Genomic DNA, 19,857 nt, shown 5'->3' with positions numbered 1-19,857 from the left:
CTAACCTAACCCTGGTAAAAAAAAATTATCATAATAATGCACAAAAATAGTCCACAACTCCTGAAATGGCCTAATTGAGGTAAAGTCATGTCAAATGTGACTTTTTTTTCCCGAAAAATAGCCTACATGAAGTAAAAAAATATATATATACAAAAGTAGGTCTATATACATAAAAGTATGTAGGCCTAATGCCTACATTTTTTCCCTACACAAAATCAAAAATAAATGTCATACATATGAAGGGGAAAAAACAACACAATAAAAGTTAAAGTCCATCGGTTTATTAGGCTAGGTAGCCTAACCTGATCACATGTCATATCATATGGCCTAACTACTTTGCCATGGCCAGTGAACATTAGCCAACAGTGGCCTTCACAGCTTCACTGAGAGATTATTTTAACGCTTTGATTTAAATAGTGCTAATTATCCAGAGAGACTCTGCATGGTGAGTGAGTGAGGCACACACACAGTCATTCCACATGCATGCATGTATTTCATGTATTCTACTCCCCCCCGGCCCAACCTTCCACTGCACGGAGCTCTATTTAAAAGGCAGAGAATAGATGGGAATCTGCGACAATGGCGTGCAGGACACAGTTGAGTGAGCATCTCCCCTCTCTCAATATGAACCCCCGGGTCCACTGCTGCACAGCACAATGCCCCTCTTTCACCCCCAGCCTTTACTCCTGTACCACGTGGAGAAATGGATAAAAGAGAGAGAGAGGGAGGGAGGCAGAGGGGAGGGAAAGACCATATTTAAGTAGGTGTCTCACATTATATGTCCACTCAAAGCCCCGTATGAGAAAACAGGAGCCCTTATTTGATTTGAAGGGAATAATTGGCCATTCCCCGAGGGCGAAATCTCTATAACTCCGATTCAAGCTTATTAGCGAATTAACGACACCTGGACACATTATGCTAGGTGTTGATATAAAGTAGAGTCGAGTTCCAGGAAGATTTAGGACACTGGTTCTCAAACAGTGGGCCGGGACCCATTTGTGGGTCGCGGACACATTTTTATGGGTCCCTTAATTTGTTTCCTACATTTTGTTTTTAACTATTAAACCTATTATTTTTTTCATGAGTTAAACACAAATACAATTATTTCTTTCCCCCCAGTAATTTCATGATGAAATCAGAGACATTCCATAAATTGGAAAACAATTAAATGTTTGAAGTAGGCTAGGCTAGGCTAGTAAAAAAGGTTGAGAACCATGATTGGTTGATTGAAGAATGTATTGTTGGTAATTACAATACTAAATGAATCAAGTCAAAAACTGGTTGCTCCCAAAAGTCTGATTAGACATTTTTTTCCCCCCAAGTGAAATATCCCTTTAAAAGGGGATTTCAGGTTCACATAGGCCTAATTATAAAATATTACAAGTAGGCAGTGGTGTGTTCTAGACTTCTTTTTTTTTTTACTTTCTTTTTTTTTTTTTTAAGATATCAGTCTTCCAAGTAAAGAATTGAGTGAGGTTTGAAATCATCACCCTGAACCTCCAAACTTAGTGACCTAACTCAGTGAGCTACCTACACCTGCATAAAGCAGACTTCATTCCCATTAGAGGAACAACAAATAATGATAGGGGGGAAAAAATAAAATAATAAGACTTTTAACAGGAAATTTTAATGTCGTTTGTTGTGCTGTTGCTTGAAGTTGTTCTTTTGTAAATCAGTCTTCAAAGTAAAGCATAGAGTGGGGTTTGAACTTCCAGATTCTATAACATTTCAATTTTCAAAGACAAGAGTGCATTAAGTGGAAATATGTTAAATAGCCTATAATAATGGTTTAATAATACAGGCTCCAGTTATTAATGAACGATGCTGACCTACACAGCGCGAGCTACAAAAGACTTGTCTTAGTTTAGGGCCTATCTGTCCACGCAGCAGCCTAGCCTAGTAGGCTACATTGAGATAAAGAACGTGCTAGCAGCAGCAACTGCTAATAAGTAGTGTGTAAGTATTTTTGCAAACATTTATAATTATGTCTGATAACTTTTTATTATCCACACAATGCTTTGTGGCGCAGACGTTAGAGTTAGCTGCAGTGCTAACGCGAGCCAAATGAGGGCAGCAAAACGTAGCCTAAAACGTTTGAATAGTTGGATTTCTCACAGTAATATTTATAGGGTAAACATTAATTGAACGCTTGGTGTTTGAAACAAGGAAGTAATTCGCTGTTTTTGAGTTAATGCATGAGTTATAAGCACATTATGATTGTTTCCCCCCTGCAAAATAGGACAAAACAAAAGTCACAAAGCGTCTGTTTCAGGCCAAGCTAAAGCACTTTAAACCAATTGTAAATTTACAATGAAATTACACTTATCTAGGTACATAATGGAAAAGGTGCACTGCAATTTGGCAATGTTTGCATCTACTCAATCTGCATCATTTGGCAATATGTTCAGTTCAGTTCAGTTCAGAAACCTGCCTACCAATGTTATCGATGGGATTCCAAGATATTAAGAAAGTTTAAGAAACTATTTTCTTCCTGGAAAGTTAGCATGCAAAAATAGATTGTTCTTGCATTAATAATTCATTTAAAAAAAAAAGTTTGAAATCTTGTCTGAAATGACCAAACCTATCACTGATAGGCAGGTTTCTGAACTGTCCACAACCCTCCTCTGAGACACAGAGTGAGTATGGTGGAGATGGATGGCCATCTATAATGAGCAAATTGAGGACCCATAATAATTATGTGTTATAACAACTACAATAAGTATTTTTTTCGGCTTGACATTTTTTCAAGGCAGTTATTTACTCAGTGATGTCATTACGTGCGCATCCCGCATCAAAAACTCATTCAAGTCGCCCAGGGACTCATTCATGTCATGGTCCTGGGGTCCCGGGGATGCGCCTCCATTGGAGTCTGTGTTAAAATAATTTACCGGGTCGCGGTAAAAGAAAAACATTTTTAAATTCCACAGACACCACCATTGTTCATGGGTGAAAGCATCCTACTTTACCCTACGTTAACACAAATAAAATCCACGTAGAAAGTCTTAAACAGGCGATAGAAACGTCAATGTTTTGATTCCACTGACGTCCGACGCCATTTTGCACGCCCGAATTCATTAGGGGCACATGTTTTAGTAGTTTTAGTAGTTCTAAGTTCAAACATTAGCCAAATTATAAAATAAATATAAGAAATAGGCAAACATTTTGAAAATAGCCGATCTACAAGCTCACAGCGCTCAAAAACATTGTATTGAGGACTCATAAAACTTTTCTGGGACCCATTTGAATGACCACCTGTGGGTCCCGGGACCTATTACATTGAAAACCTAGTAACATCACTGTTTACTGAAATGTTTCTTTGTGCAGATATTGCCATGTCTCTCTGCGATGACACACTACTCTGCAACTTCCCTAAGTGCCGGGCCAAGTTGTATGGCTTTGCCTGGGTGACAGCGTGCTCCCACGTCTTCTGTGACCAGCATGGATCCGGCGAGCTCAGCCGGTCCCCTGCCATCTGCCCAGCATGTTCCTCCGCACTCTCTGGGAAATTTGACATTGTTAGGACAGAGTTGTCACCTTCTGAAGAGTACAAGGCAATGGTGCTGGCAGGTCTGCGTCCAGAAATAGTTCTGGATATAAGTACCCGGGCTCTGACTTTCTGGAGCTATCAGGTCCAATTTGTATTTCCCTGTCTGTTTTGTAATTTTCTGTACATGTAATTCTGCAAGCATAATGTTTTCAATTTGAAAATTATTATTATTATTATTAACAGAATAAGAAAGAATCCATGTCCTGTACACTGTGTACAGGACATGGACATTTGGTAGCTCTGGTGTAACGTTATGCTGTTCTTTCAGTGAGGTGTTCACTCCCTCAATGTCACCACCTTGTTCCTTCCATGTGTATACAGGTCCACCAGGAGCGTATGTATCAAGAGTACAGTCTGTCACGGGCCGAAACTCAGGTGAAGCAAATGGAGAAGGTCTTGACCCAGCAAAACCAGACCAGAGAACTGGAGCTCAATGCCATTAGGGGGGAAGTCGCTTCATTGAAGAAGGTAGACAAATCGTTCTCAGGATCTGTACATCCCAAAGGAGTTTATTTTAAACATTTTAAGTGATTAACACAATTCCTTTATCACACAGTCTTGCAGAGATCCTATTGTAAAGAAATTTGACAAGTTGTAATCAAAATCCACTTTTATAAAAAGATCCCACAATGGTGCCATAACGAAAATCTGGCATTATGGCAGCTTGGCTTTTTACACAGAATCAAACAAACCCATCCCTTGTGTGCTTTTAAAAGGCATTCTAGCATTCTTAAATCAGAGACTTGCACAACAGCACCTAGAGGCCTTTTCCACCAAAAGAACCTTTCAACCGTGCCGTTCAACTTTCTTGGAACCTTGGTTGGTTCTTGCGAACCGGCTTGCGTTTCCACCAGATTAAACCAGATTGAACCAGAGGAACCAAGGATTTTGTGGTTCCCGTTTTACGGTTCGGAAACCAACTCGGTTTTCAGTGGAAAAGCTCACCTCTAGTTCATCCCATAGGCGGGAGAAAGAACCCTAACCGGTTCTTTGCCGGACGAAAAGCACCCCTAGTGTTACACTCTGCTGTTTGACAGCTGTTGATAGATTCTAGACATTTACAACTATATCCTACACACAAAACTTTACAACATAAGTTAACTCTTTACCTTTCTCTTGCTTGCTCGATCTCTCAATCTCTCTCCCTCTCTCACACATGCAGCGCAAACAAAAATTGAGATGACAGCTGTCGGTATAATTTATACATTTACTACAATAGCCTACAGGTATATTTCACAAAAACTACTGTCTTTGTATTTATTTAGACATGGCTTAAATATTTCTGGGTCCCCAGAAATATTAGTTAATAGCATTTAGGGCAGTGGTTCTCAAACGTTATTTTGTGCCATGGATTCCATACAAGATTTAAAGTGTTAAAACAGATTTTGATGCTATTAACTAATATTTCTGGGGACCCCCTTGAACCCCCTCAAGGAGATTTGGAGGTATGCATCATAACCACTGATTTAGGGTAACTGATTCTGTTGCTTCTGTTACATAACAATGCCCCTCCATTCTGTGTGTTTATACCGAACAGCAAGGTGGCATCTGGGGCAACATTCTCACATTGAACAGGCTGTGTAAAGGGGCATAATAGAGAATACAAATAATTGCCATCACAATCTAACATAACAGAGATTGCAGCTATATAATGTACCATCTGTGAAAGATCAGATAAATTAAACAAGTTAAATAAGTATGTAATTAGTATAGGGTAGTTGATAGACAAGGTTGGCATAAGCCGGTCAATTATAGTACTTGGCTTGATTATTGCGACCGAAGGTCGCATATACTCTGAAGAATCGTGTCGCTTGAGTGTCCGAAGCCTCGTGACCGTCCTTCCGAAGCCTCTGTGATGTCAGTGTGATGTCAGCGAGTTGTGACATCACTTCCTGTACAGGGCAGCTACACGAAATGTGGATAACACTATATATGGAGATAGTCCAGTCCATCATGTCATATGGGACTACCGTCATAGAAAGTAGCCATTGTTAGGCCGGAGTCAATGGCTGTCTGTCTGACTGCCAAGTCTGCCATTGACTTGCAGCGCATGAACGCCGCACTGGAGCGTGAAAACCAACAGGCCTGATGGAAAATGATACATGGCCGCAGGCTTTGTGACGTCCCACATCTTATGTGCTGGGCATACTACTAACCGACGCCAAGGACCTCCAGAGGCCATACAAAGAGTATCTAACCCGAGGCCCCTTACTAAGTAGCATACATTTACAACATACCTTCTCCAAAAACATCAATATTGAACTCCATATGTATATGGATACATACATGTATTTTTATTAATAAAGGATAAAATAAAATAAAAATGCCATAGATGGGCATTCCCAAAAGCAAAATCCCTTTATGCCCATATATGGGGATTTCTGATGTCATCAATCTCTGACCCTAACTAGCTCAAAAGCCTGCTTTACTCTGATTTACACCCTACCTTTCCAGATGATGACCTATTGGGTACACACTTATGTCCAAATATAGAAATCCCAAGGCATCAAACCTAAGCTTGGCTTTACTAATTAACATATGTTTCATGCCCATATATGGAGATCCCTGTCCCAATGTTATCAATATTAAGGACATATCTGGAAATGCCCATATTTGGTAATGTCCACATATGGGCATGTTTTGACATAACATAGTCAGGGAACTCCATGTATGGGCATAACATTGATTCTGTGAGTGTGCCATGATTCTGTGAGTGTGCTGAGCTCCTAGGGTTGATACCCTCACAAAAACATGAACAAACTCCCCCCAGAATGACAACAACTAGAATCGTCAGAGAAACGCTGTGGTTGGCCAGATTGTCAAGAATTGGCGCGACCTCGCCCTTTAGGGCGAGGTTGCATGTCACCCTGAGGTCGCATTCCACCCTTGGGTGTCTTACTAGTGTATTCTATGCTATGAAGTTCTTTGCTTTTTAAGAATTGGGTAGTGTTGGGGCCAGTTTCGACGGGGACTGCACATAAGTCCGACATCTCATTACCCCGACGGTGGTTAGGTTTAGGGTTCAGTTTAGGGTTAGGATGAGGGCACCGTTCCTACTTCATGGCACAATTGGGTTGCTCAGAGGAATCCTGGTATTTTTGTTGAACGACAATTGTGCAACAACGTAAAAGTTAAGCCATTCTCACATGTTAGACAAGTGTGACGTGTTACACCATTCTCCTCTGTTTCCTTTTGACAAATGCATTTATTTACCTACTGCTTTGCTCTACCTACTTGTGTCTCACCATAACCACTTAGATGACGGAGGAGTACAAGAGGAAGTACAGCGAGGTGTCAGAGAGACTGATGGAGAGAAACCGACAGTATCAGAAACTCCAGGGGCTCTATGACTCTCTGAGACTTCGCAGCATGGTTGGGGTGGGGGAAAGAGAGCCATCACCACCACCTCCAAAAGAGCAGTTCAACACTGGTGAGCAAGCAGGGTGCTTTCAAGGTTTAACGTTAAGTCTCATACTGGTGTATAGTATGAGACTACATAGAGTTATCTTTCTGTTGACAGAACAGACTAGTTATCATTTCACAGAAAAAGATTAATCAAAGGAACAGTATATATATTTTTTTGGGATCTATCTACTAACCGAGATAAACATAAAAACTGGCAACGACGCATGAATTGTGTAAAGAATAACGTTAAATAGCACAAAGATTCCCAAACAGAAGGAATCCTCTTTAGTAGTGCCGTCACCAGGACAAAGAAAATTAGGACTTAAGAGTAAAGAGCTGACTGGCAACGTACTGTACAGTGAATTCCTCTTGTTGACTGACATCTCTCTAATTCCCATGTCTCTCCCAGGGTTTGTCCAACAGGCGTCTCCCCGGGCAAGCCCCCAGTTCCTGTCCATAGGCCCTCAAGGTGAGAGCAGACTATTCTCTTGCCTGGACCCAGATGCAAACCAGACCTTCTTCCAGTTTAGTTCCCCTCCCAGACACAGAGGACGTCTCTTCCTGAAGAAGCACTGAGTGAGGCCGAGATGTCATTGGCTACTAGGCTTTGATAGTGAATATCACACAATATTACAAGTTCACTATATGCAACAGGTGTTTTTGTTTGTAGTGTTGAAACTGTCTAAATTGGGCATGCATTTCATGTAAGAAATGAATAAAACATATTTTGCAATTAATCATGAATATTCTCATTCCATAAAGGAGAGCTGAGACTTTTTGTATTTAAGTATGTTTAAAAAAGTCTCTCAGTCTTACTCAAAAACATTTCAAGCAAATACGGTACTACATTTTACTACACTATATATAACACCAACAAACCAAACACTTAATCAAAGTTTAAATGCTGGAAATTCAAATAATGTGAAAACACTGTACTCATGTTTTAATTTGGCGTTCTCATAAACAATAAATACAATATATTAATGATGGAAATCTGTGTTTGAACAGACCAGTTAAATCCACCCCGAACCCAACATTCAGTAATCATGCAGTTTTGTTTTGTGATGTCAGGACTCAGGAGTGTAATAATTCCACCTTGATAAACTCATCCAAACACATATACATTTAATTTAATATTTAACTGAAGAAATGCCATAGCACTGCAAATACAACTGGTTTTGAATGCTACACATTTACAAAGTACATTTATAGACCAATATTACACATATTACTTATTATTACGTACAGTCAATACAGTATGTAGAACTAGAAACTTCCTCCACTTGTGATTTTCAGAACTTCTCATCAATCTATAAATTACAGAAAAATGGGTGTTTGTCCCGGTTTTAACTTGGGCACCCTCTGATCGACTTGCGTGTGTGCCACCAATGACCCGGGGATGGCGATTGTCCAGACCCAAAAAAAAAACACAAATGTCTGTGTATATGTCTGTCTCTGAGTTTAAGTGTTATTGACGCTCAGCGTGCGCCTGTAGCTGTGGGGTTATTGTTGTGTTGTTGTAGTTGTGTTATCTGTCAGCGTCTGGCTATAGTTGTAGAGTTGATGTAGGACTCCAGTAGGAAAATGGTTTCATCTACCTGGTTTTCTGTTGAATCCAACTTGTTAATGTGATGTCTCAGAGCTTCCAGCTGTTGTTCCTCTGGTGCTGTGATCATTTCCTTCACCTGCTGCAGCTGTTCGTCGTCCGCCCCCCTGGCCTGCAGAGACACCAGGATGACCTCGATTCGCTGAGACTTCTCCAGCAGACGCTCGTTCACTTTGGTTTCAAACAGGCGTCGATCTATGAGGTTGGCCACCGTCTTGTAACAGTGTTGCAGCAGCATCCTGGCAGTAGACAGCTGGTTGACAGTGTACAGGTAGAAGGTTCGAGAGGGGGCGTGGTCTGGAGTCTTGGGAATCTCCTGCAGTTGGACCAGGTTTTCAGACAGCAGCGTGTACAACATGTCTTTGGCCTCCTTCGCCGGAATCATCGCAATGTCTTCCACCTGCTTCTGCTCCAGGTGACGTTTCTGTAGTAAAAGACGGAAGATTCGCGCAGATCTTGAACCAAACCTCTCCTGTACAACTGACTGCAGTGTTGCTCTGGCCAAGTTGACCAGTGCTCTGTGAAGGTTGACGACATACATTCCTCCCCCACAGTCACCTGACTTCCCCACAAACTCCATTGGGTCATCCACCAGCAGCGTGAGGTACTGGTCCAGGATGGGTCTGCTAATGCTGCAGTTTGACGGCAGGGAACGGAAGATCTCATTTGCTGAGAGAGCCTGTGTATAGACGGCGGTGGGTGGGGTGGTGACCTCGCTCATTCTCAACATGGTTCTGACGATCTCACTGCTGGTCTGGTCCAACTTGCTGGCCACAGTGCTGATGATAGCCTGATCTCTGAAGTGAAGATGGAAGCGCTCAATGTTCAACTGCCAGTAGATTCCTTCATCTCTGTCTCCACCCTGGCCTTCACCCTCCACCCTGGCCTTCTTCCCGTTCCTCTGCTCATCTCCGTCATCGCCGGACCGCCGCCGTTTACCCCGACCGATCAGCCTGACAGTGGGCACCTTGTAGCAGTCGGGGAAGCTCTCTGGGGCGGCTGGAGCAGTGCTGGCTGGAGCAGCAGGAGCACCACGAGTGGCCGGGATGCTGAAGGAGTCACTGGAGGCCGCAGGTTCCTTCTCTGACACTGGAGGGCAGCGCTGCAGGAAATGTGTGTCCACCAGTTTGGAGAAGGCCATGGTCACCTCGCTGTACTCCATACTCTTCCCCTCCTCCATGGTGAGCGTGAGGCGGTCGGCCACCGTCTTCACAGTGCTGCTCATGGTCATGTGGCCTCTCTGCAGCAGCTCCTCTACGATCAGCTCCCCTGTGTTGCCATACAGGGTCTTGGCCATGTGGATGTAGCGGGGGTAGCGCAGTATTCGGAGGATGCGCTCGCCAATGGCCTGGTACTCCACCGGACCCCCGGGACCCTTGTGGCCTGTGCTGAACATGCACATACCGTGCTGCATCAGCATGCACAGAGACTTCTTCACCAGGTCGAGAGGGGTTCCGGTCATCTCATGAACGATGTTCCTCAGGCTCTGGGCTCCATTCCTCAGCAGGTGAGTGCCCACTTGTTCTACAACCTCCCCAAAGTTCTCCCGGAGGAGCAGGCCACACAGCCGCACCTCCTGGGCTGTCATCTTTACATAATGTTTAACAGCGTGTCTTATGCACAAATAAAAAACCTTTTAAGGGTATTTAATTGCTGTTTGCAAACCTTATACCCACCTGATATGGTCAAAAACATCCACAATAACATAAACCAAACTGCTTCGTAACTATGACTCAGCCATATAAGGAGTTCCCAATGCAGCTATGCCCAAATACGGAGTGTGTCATCATGGCATCAGACAAATCAGTCAGCTTCATATACGTATATGGGCATATACTAATGACATCAGCTATCTCCATATATAGGCATAAAAGGGAAAAGGACTGACAGATACAGAGATCCGGTTGTCCAGAGCCACATACGTATAAAGGTCATGTGTATATGACCGACCTGGGTCAAAAGAAGAGTATCAGTTATTTCATATATTATATATTTATGATACATATGTATGTTTTTTGATGGCCTCCGAACAACAAATTTGCACATCACGTCTTTGACATAGCAGATCGGTTAACATGGTAGTGTGTACCGCACTGGGTACTTGAAAGGGTACAGTGAGTAGGCCTACTCTGACTACAGGTACAACTTTTATTGCACTCAGTGATTTATTCCCAACTTGTGTGGTCCCCGAGTCTGACAGTTCCCACCAGTGTAATTTCCATATAATTGAGCAACTATAGTTTAGATATGGACTGTGTAAATATCATATGTTGTTAATTAATTGCAGATTTTGGTAAATGGAATGTGTCCTAATAGAAGTTTAATTGAGTAGTATTTATCAGGGTGCATGTACAACACTGAATGAATGTTTTTCTTTTCTTTTTTGGACTGACAAACCAGACTGGTCATTCAATTATGAAAAGAAATCTCCATCTCCCTAGTGCCACAACAGAATAAAAAAGGGACACCATTTAACGCCACAGGGAACTTCTATTTACAAAACTCAACACAAAAAAAGAGGTACACTCAGTGCTAACCAAAAACCGGTTGGTTTCTTCATGCTTCTCACTTGGCTTTCATACCGTCCACTCGTATACGAAAATCAAGACGCACAGCCTGACAGACTGTTTCTTGAACTATTTATTATTCATGTCATAAGTCGTAGTACATAGTCTTTCTTGGAACGGCAGCTTGGCTTTTTAGAGTGGCCGTGTAGAGGTGGGATATGTATCTCTCAGTGATGAATTTGTTCAGCAAGGCAGTCAGCAACTAAATGTTTAAGAAGCGGATAATCAAGATGCAAAACAAACAGGTTTTAGTGCCACAAAGCTCAAATAAAACAGGATATATGTTGGTGTGTGAAACAAGGAAATATTCTTAAAATGTGTTGTTTTCACATCAAAATAGTTAGTTTCAGACACATTTTGATTTTAATATTTTTGCCCTGCAAAATAGGACATAGTTCCAATGGAATCCGGTGTTTTGAGCTGTGCTTTCTTCGTTTACATCAAATGTTCATCAAATAAATCTTCAATAAATACAACCCAAATCTGTGTGGTCTTAAGTGAAATGTTCTATATATACATTATATTTTAATATACAGTATGTAACAGCTGTTTTTGTTCGTTTTGAAGCTGTATGAATTGGGAATAATTTCTATAAAATAAGATCTTCCTCTATTATATTATACTGTATTATAATTTAATTTAAATGTAAATTTTCATTAATTTAAGGATTGATAAAGGACGGTTGGGCTTTGTATTGAAGTATTTCTTTGAAAAAAAGTCATGGAATTACTCAAAAACATCTCAAGAAATACATTCTAAATTTTTGCTGTGCTATATTTAAACAAACCAAACACTAAATTAAATTCATTGCAGATGTTGGAATGATGGAAGATGGAATGTGTTCTAATAGAAGTTTGGCCAGATAGTATCAGGGTACTGTAACTTGTCCTGTAAAATGTACAGTATACTTGTCTAAGCATGTCTATACTGTGAATACAAATCAGTTTTTGTTTTTTCACAACATTGGTCTGACAAACCAGACAGGTTGTTTATAAAAAAAGAAATCTCCCTCACACGACAACAGAATACAAAAAGGGAAAAGTATTTAAATATATACAGTTTTCTAAACAATGTAACTCAACAGCTAATGTCTATTTACAAAATCAAAAAAAGAAAAAAAAAAGAAAACACAGGCACAAACAGTGCTAACCAACAAACAATTTGGTTTCTTCATGCTTCTCAATTTCATACACCTCTATTCCCTTGTTCTTCACTCCACTTATTATTCTCTGTGGGGTTTATAGCTGACTGAAACTGCAATCTGGCTCTCGACGTTCTGTCTCTTTCCATTGACTATGAGGAGCAGAGGAGAATCCACTCGTATACTCCTAAAATCAAAAGACTGAGGAGAAAAGAGAAAGAAATGTCAGACATCCAGACAAAAGACTGAGGAGAAAAGAGAAAGAAGTGTCAGACATCCAGACAACATTGTTTTTCTTTGAAGATTGTATTATATTAGGGGAAACAAATGTTCTGACACCCAAACTAAATAACATTTAGAATGCACTGCACCGCCTCAGACTGCACTGCACTTACTCAGACTGCAGTGTGCTTGAAACGTTACCTTTCTTTTAGTATCTTAACCACTTAAGCTTACATTTACTTGACTGTATAACAAAAATTATCTATGTACAAGTGCCATTTATCAGCTACTTTTGCTAAGAAAAAGACTTGGGTTAATAAATGCACCAATTGGGAGCTGATCTGCAGTGCAGTCGGCAGTCAGTTTCACACACAGTTTCAAGATTCTGTTATACGCTGCTTCCTTTTCACATATAAGTATGTATGTAATGTACATATATAGCGAATAAGAGGTATTTTAAAGCCACTGACCTTATCATTATGTGTTACGCTGTGTCGTTTGACCTGGGGTTCAGGAATGACTACCGTGTCTCCTATTACTACACCCCAGCTGTCAGCCGTGTTGTATACCATCACCACTATGTACTTCTCCTCACTGTCCACCATGCCAAATGTGCTGGAATTAAGAAGAGATTTTTATTTGCACACAATTAGTTGATAGATATGCCCAAGATAAGTTTACAACAGTGCCTTTGCTAGAAAAAAAAAGATTTTCTCAACTATCCTTTAAAATGATTTCTAGCAATAATGAAAATCTCACTAAGAACTAGAAAAATATTGTTCCTTCGAAACAATTGTGGGCTCGCTTCAAGCCAGAAAACAATGGCTATAAAAGTACAAAATGTCAAGATCGCAGGCAGTGCTCTCTTTGACGTTACTGACGTCAAAGATTGGTCCATTTTGTTCCAAAAATGTGTTGTGCAAAAGTTGACCCGCTGGTGGCGCTATAACAGGCCAATGTAAGAAGGGTGGTATCTGTTCCTTGACCTATTGGGAATGTGCTTGCAAGATTTCACGCACATTGCAGGCTGTGTTCATGATTTGAGGTGTTTTTGGCTTTGGCCACTTTATCGCTGCTTGCAGCTATATTCATTATTATTATTTTTTTGTGTGTGTGCACTTCATAGGCATATTAGATAAAGGTCCTTAGATTGTGTGTAGAATGTTTCATGCAAATTGCAAAAAAAAATCCTAACGGGTTTAAGTGTTTCACAAACTGCTCAAAATGATATAGCGCCCCCCTTTGGCCAATTGGGGTAAGATTGGTTTTAGTGATATTTGGACTAACACTCTTTGCCAAATGCCATGAACATGTTACTTTGCATGTATGATTTAGAGGCAGAAGAATAATTTGCATAAAACTGCAATATTCATTGAATTTATTTTAAAAAGCATGTTTCAATTTTAAAGAAATCCGATCTGACAGATCTTTAGATATCGGTCCAAAGTTCACGTAAAAAAAGTTTTGTGCACGTGGAGCGAAAATTCCAGAATAAAAGCGGGTTTACGCGTTTTACAAACTGCTCAAAATGGAACAAAATCGAAGGGCGGTGCTTACTTAACGACACAGATGTCTTCCGCTTGAGTCAAAGCACGCGTGTAACAAGTTGCATGTCTTCAAACGAAACGAGTCATGACTTATGCCCGTTTGAAGTTTGAATTTTCAAACGCTTCGTATAGCGCCCCCCTTTGGCCGATTGGAATAAAATTGGTTTCAGTGATACTTTGACTAACCCTCCACATCTTTGCCAAATGCCATGAACGTGTAACTTTGCATGTATGATTTAGAGGCAGAAGAATAATTTGCATAAAACCGCAATATTGATAGAATTATTAAAAAATTATATTTCACTTTAAAAGAAATCCGCCGAGATTAGTTTGACCGTATTGGTCCAAAGTTCATGTGAAAAAGGTTTTGTGCGCGTATCGAAAAAAACCCAGGAGGAGATAGATTTTTACTGTTTTTCATATAATTCCGAATTGTGGGAGACCTAAAGGTCAGAGGTCAAAAGTTAGAGGGTAAAAGTTGTTCGGCATGAGGAGACGCATAAGTGTATACAGGTTTCATGGCTTTCGAAGGCTTCCTACAGCGCCACCATTTGGCCGATTGCTATAAAAAATAATAGCACACTTCGCCACTGTAAACTGAACACATTGATGTTTTTATTTTCATTTTCTCACTAAGTATGTAGGAGTAGAAAGGAACCGAAGATCCCGTCTACTGATTGCCTGCCTGATAGATAAATAATGACAATATCTAAAGTGTGCTCGCCTTATAGGCGAGCCCACAATTAATCCCCCCAATATGTTAGTCGTTTTCCTCACCCAATTGTATACAATACTCTTCCACATACGCACGCGCGTTTATAATGAAAATTATAATTTAACTTTTAAATTAGTTTAACTCACAAGGCCATGCGTCCCTCAGGGACCAGACTGAACACCACCTTGCCTAGGGTGGCTACTCCGGCGTTGTGGCCCTGTGCAAGAGAGGACAGCGTCTGTGGCTCCAGGCTCCCCACGCGACCTGTAGGGGAGCGGAACTGAGGAGAGGAGCAGGGCCCCAGGGCCGACGTGTTGAGGTTTGCAAGCATCGTTCGTAACCGGCGTGCCTTCACCTTCCCCTGGAGAAACAGACGGATGAAAACATTAAATCGATGTTGAACTTTGGCAGAGCCTTTGGTTGTACAGCTACCTGAGCATGATAGAAGTCTGAATATGGACACTTATTCTTTAGCTGTTGCTTGTTTGCTCTATGAGTGAAAACGTGAGGTACTCACTTTAAGAGTTTTACCCGCGCTTGATTGAATTTCTTCACTTTGACATTCAGAGCACTGGGCAGAAATCACATTGCGTCAACACCCGTAGAGGGCCATCGCGATGCTCTGTTTTAATTAAATAACGGCAGAGATTCTGCCATTTAAGTTATCCAACTTCATTTATGTACAAAAAGTATGATTTTGATCAATTATTGTCCGTATCAGCCCAAAAAGGGTGTCTCTCTCGTTTTCAATGCGCTAGATCAGGGGTCTTCAACGCTTTCAGGCCAGGGACCCCCAAACTGATGGGGATATGGAGCAGCTCCCCCCCGTACGTACCTCGTACGTACGGGGGGAGCGGACCACTGCCATTTATGAACATACCTAATTGAGAACCAATGTAAATCAATCTATCACTCACAATCTGTCAATTGCACAATAACCATGTATACAAGCTATGCGAAATAGACAGAATCATTATTTTGAACATGGGGAAAGGTTTACAAATATATATATATATACATACATACATACATACATATATATACATACATTACACACACACACACACACACACACACACACACACACACACACACACACACACACACACACACACACACACACACACACACACACACACACACACACACACACACACACACACACACACACACACACACACACATATATGAAAACCTTTTTTTGCAGTACCTCTGCTGACTGCCTAGGGGTCACGGACCCCCTGTTTAAGACCTCTGCGCTAGATACCTAGGAGAAGGTGTCTGTCTGTCACACAAAATGTGTTCCACTTGGAGACTCAAACTTGCTCATACTGTGTGTTTCATACGACTCATATGAGGAGATGTGCAGAGCCGATTCAGACGGACCAACGGTTTCCAAGAACTGAGAAATCAGGAATATCTGTTTTCCCTTGGAAATTCTTGTGTGTTCGGGAGAGTGTATGCATTAGCGTCACCCTGATTGGTCAACCCAAACCGTCTGCTTCACGGACAGCAGGAGCGTGAGGTCACGTTTGTGTCGCTATTAGGCCAGTAAATGTCCCTGATTGATTGGGTATCCTGACCCGTCTGCAGAGCTTCGCATAATATTGGTGCCGCATTATAGCAGTATAAATGGAACAATATGCATCTTTCTCAATATGCATGGACAAAAATAGGCCGGTGACATCCTAGTATTTATGAATATCTTTTTCAGTTTTACTGTGGCTGTCTTTAGATGGATGGCTTTTGCTCAAATTAACAATTTTGCTGCCATTTTTAAACATAGCTGTAGTAAGCAGCTGCAAAATTGTCCTTACCTTTTAACGTGGGCACACGCACGCATCGTGCACAATCTGTGCGCGACTCATCTAGTAGACGTGTAGACTCGGTGACAGCTTTCGAATAAAAAAACCCCCATTGAAATAGTCATATCCGTTGCCACGCTGTATCCCTGCTTATCCGCCAGTGTTTACATGAAAAAACATTGAAAAAAGCCAGCTGTGCGCTATGGTAACACGTGGACACGTTCGCGCACAAAACGCACGATATGTGCGGGGATCATTATCCAGGCGTGTAGAGACTGGATCAAAGTTTCCAAACGCAAAAATCGGATTGAAAAACGAGCTTTCCATCGCCGAGTAGCTTCCTCTTCTGTTACAACGTAAACCAACGGAGGCGGGACTATGGCCCAGGCTCAGACCGGATACGGAAAGCTAGATCCGGTCCAGACCGGAAATACGACCGGATACAGTTAGGGGGTGGGCCTAAAGAGCCAGAATCAGCGAAAATCAGTGATAATACTTTTAATCCTTTCATAATGATTAAAGCTAATTAAACTTCCGGGATCGACGGGCATGGCACCGCGGTACAGCGGGAAATCTCCGGTTTCGGCGGGGATCGCAGAGTATGAGTGAAAAGCACCATTATCTGAGATGGAGCAGTACTCCATTAACATTGTTAATACCTTGTTCTCTATGAGTTCTGTGACCTTCACCAGATACTCCAGCAGTTGCTTTTCTCTCTCTGGAGGCTCGTCCCAGCCAGGGTCCAGGGCGGCAGCCCGGCTGTACCCACCCAGCGCCGACCCAAACATCTCTTCATATTGGAACAGATTGGCTCGGTTGAAATGTAGGTCTGAGAAGAACTTGGCGGTCTTGTCCACTTTCTCCTAAGAAGGCAAAGTGTAAATAAACGCATATTTTTCTTTTAATGCATTCTTTATATACCATATATGCATAGATATTATTACATTCTAAAGTGAAAATATAGCTTCAAATGTCTTTGATGGTGTGTAAATGAGTACAGTATGTGTACTCACAGACTGTGCATAGGCGTTTAGGGCTTGCTGGGACATCTGTGAATTCTGTCCACTGGAAAAGAATAGTGACAAGTAGGCGTTCCCCAGGATGTCTGTAGGAAAAAGACAAAACAGCTTATCATCAAACAACATCATCTTATACAAATGTCTGAATTCCACATTGACACCCTCTTCTCCTCCTACTCACACCAGGAGTTCCCATCCATAACATCTAGCTGAACGGCCTGCCGGGCCATGTCCACGCTCTCCATCACACGCTTTCCCTGTTCATCACTGTCCCCTGCTGGCAGCTGCCTCAGCAACATGGAGAGGCTGCGCAGGGACACCTTGTTCTTACCCTGCAGAACAGGGAGACAGAGCGAATGACAAAGACCAGGAGAAAGATTAGTTTACTCAAATGAAAGTTAAAAATACTCCATGGCATTTATTGCAATGATCCTTTTTAATTCAAGGACCCCCAGTTTGAAATGTATTAGGCCACAGGCCCCCCATGTCATACATGATGTATGATTGTTATTTCTGGGGCTAAGAATAACTAAGAATAGATCCGACTTTTTCTTACCTTTTGCAGGGCTCCTGTAAAGCAGTTTTTGGCAGCGATCAGGTCTCCTCTTTTCCAGTACTGTTCTCCCAGGGTGTTCCAGCCTTCCACCAGGCCGGGCTCCAGTTTCACCGCCTTGGAAAGGCACTCCTCTGCGGTGGCACTATAGTCTGGAGATACGTTTAAACACCTCCCCTTTTGGAGCAGAAACTCTGCTTTGTTTTTAAAGGACTCTGGAGGAAAGGGGACAAACCACATAGGAGGAAATGGATCTAATCAGAAAAATGCATAAGGTGTGTTTGGCAATATTCAGAATCCATAATGGCATGATCAGTTCTGAAAACACTAAAATTAAAAATATGCAAGGCTATATTTGTAAACATTTTTCTCATTGCCCACCTTCGCCCTCCTCTAGCTTCTTTAGCGTCCTCTCCATCTCCTCTGCAACATCAGTCTTTTTCTTCCCAGCATCCTCAACACTGTGAGTCTCAAAATAATTATCTCTAAAATTATAGAGCTCATCCACAAGCTCCTAAAACAGGAGGAATGAGAAGGGTAGATGAAAAAAGAAGGGTAGATAAAGGTATATTGTTAGGAACAAGAGATTTATAAGCAGGTCTAGGCTTAATTAAATGCATTTATTGTCACAAGGGTAAAAAAGAAGTTGGTATCGGGGAGTATCACCAGGGAGCAGTACTGTACAACACTGAGACAAATAGAGATTAACCAGGCTATCTTAACCTCTGCTGTGCAGCATGTTCATAAAAATAGTTTCTTGGCTGAACTGAGGTGGATCTTCACACGAATGATGCATTAAGGCAAACCGACGTTGAGAATGAGATGGCTCAGCATAGCATATCAAAAAGCTAACTGGAATTCGTAAAGCAAAGCAAATCATGTGTTCCAAAAGCCTCCCATACAGTTAAACTGCGGCTCGGAATGTAGACACGATGGTAGAAAGTTAGAAACAGAAAACTATGCTGAACCAGATCCAAAACAGCAAAAGCATGGTCGATTAATTAATATGACAGCCAGGTATTGCATTGCTGTTGTTATAGCAACCATCACTTCACTCTGGACATGACTAGCAAGCCATCCAAGTGGCTATGCTTCAGAGGGAACCCAGTCATATTTATAAGTTCACTGCTTGTGGAATTAATGTTACCTTCAGAATTTGTAGTTCATCTTTGTCTTTTTCGGGCTCCTCTGTCTTTTCCACCTCCGCCATCTTTCGAGTGTTCAGCGTTGAAAAAGAGCAACACAACACCTGCTGGAATGAACAAAACAAAATTAACTTGGCCACGAGAGGAGGTCCGCTAAACCCAGTATGTTTCCTGACTATATTCGGACAACCATTTCTTGCAAACTAAAATAAAAATATCAACACAGCTGTTCTGAAATGATTACCTACAGTAACGTTCGCACAAATGTGTATTGTCAGTGGTGATGATGGATGGCTTGGAAACGGAAGCTGGAAGGAGTCCTTCTCTATAACACCTCCCCGTCTTGACGAATGGTTCCTCTTCATGATTATTTCCCGAGAGATGCTTTTCTTTTTTTGAATAATCTGTGTGTATTTGGGCATGGCTTTGATCCCCATAACATTGCGATAACATTGTGATCGCCGTGTGCTGATATTCGTGGTTTGTGAACTCTCAGGGCGAAGAACTAACTCAGTTTATCCCGGAACTCTTTTTTACAGTGATAATGCTGGCCGGACAGTTTATGTGGGAGGGTCGTATCTTTAT

General features: G+C 41.6%; 3 protein-coding genes across 3 annotated transcripts; 1 reads left to right on the top strand and 2 right to left on the bottom strand.

Annotated features, from left to right (window-relative positions):
* Window positions 1-3,332: 3,332 nt before the first annotated feature.
* On the top strand, window positions 3,333-7,528 carry LOC308297981 (E3 ubiquitin-protein ligase CCNB1IP1-like; the record flags this gene model as incomplete). The annotated part of the gene is made up of 4 exons (XM_080741545.1): window positions 3,333-3,629; window positions 3,869-4,015; window positions 6,806-6,977; window positions 7,362-7,528. 4 exons carry the CDS (start codon window positions 3,333-3,335, stop codon window positions 7,526-7,528), a joined length of 783 nt encoding a protein of 260 aa, XP_080597671.1.
* A 959-nt stretch (window positions 7,529-8,487) lies between these two features.
* On the bottom strand, window positions 8,488-10,146 carry LOC308297980 (DNA-directed RNA polymerase III subunit RPC3-like; the record flags this gene model as incomplete). The annotated part of the gene is made up of 1 exon (XM_080741544.1): window positions 8,488-10,146. The coding sequence occupies one exon, from the start codon at window positions 10,144-10,146 to the stop codon at window positions 8,488-8,490; it is 1,659 nt and encodes a 552-aa protein (XP_080597670.1).
* A 1,098-nt stretch (window positions 10,147-11,244) lies between these two features.
* Window positions 11,245-19,552, bottom strand: ttc5 (tetratricopeptide repeat domain 5). Its single transcript, XM_080741807.1, has 10 exons — window positions 19,521-19,552; window positions 19,275-19,376; window positions 18,509-18,641; window positions 18,131-18,342; window positions 17,756-17,906; window positions 17,569-17,660; window positions 17,215-17,418; window positions 14,897-15,111; window positions 12,959-13,103; window positions 11,245-12,467 (listed from the first exon to the last, which is right to left on the bottom strand). Exons 2-10 carry the CDS (start codon window positions 19,335-19,337, stop codon window positions 12,348-12,350), a joined length of 1,335 nt encoding a protein of 444 aa, XP_080597933.1. The 5' UTR covers window positions 19,338-19,376; window positions 19,521-19,552; the 3' UTR covers window positions 11,245-12,347.
* Window positions 19,553-19,857: the final 305 nt, after the last annotated feature.

The sequence above is a fragment of the Nannobrachium achirus genome, assembly GCF_963921795.1.
Source record: "Nannobrachium achirus genome assembly, chromosome: 14".
NCBI lineage: Eukaryota > Metazoa > Chordata > Actinopteri > Myctophiformes > Myctophidae > Nannobrachium > Nannobrachium achirus.
The sequence above is the reverse complement of the archived record's forward strand: the minus strand, read 5'-3'. Positions and strand labels throughout refer to the sequence as shown.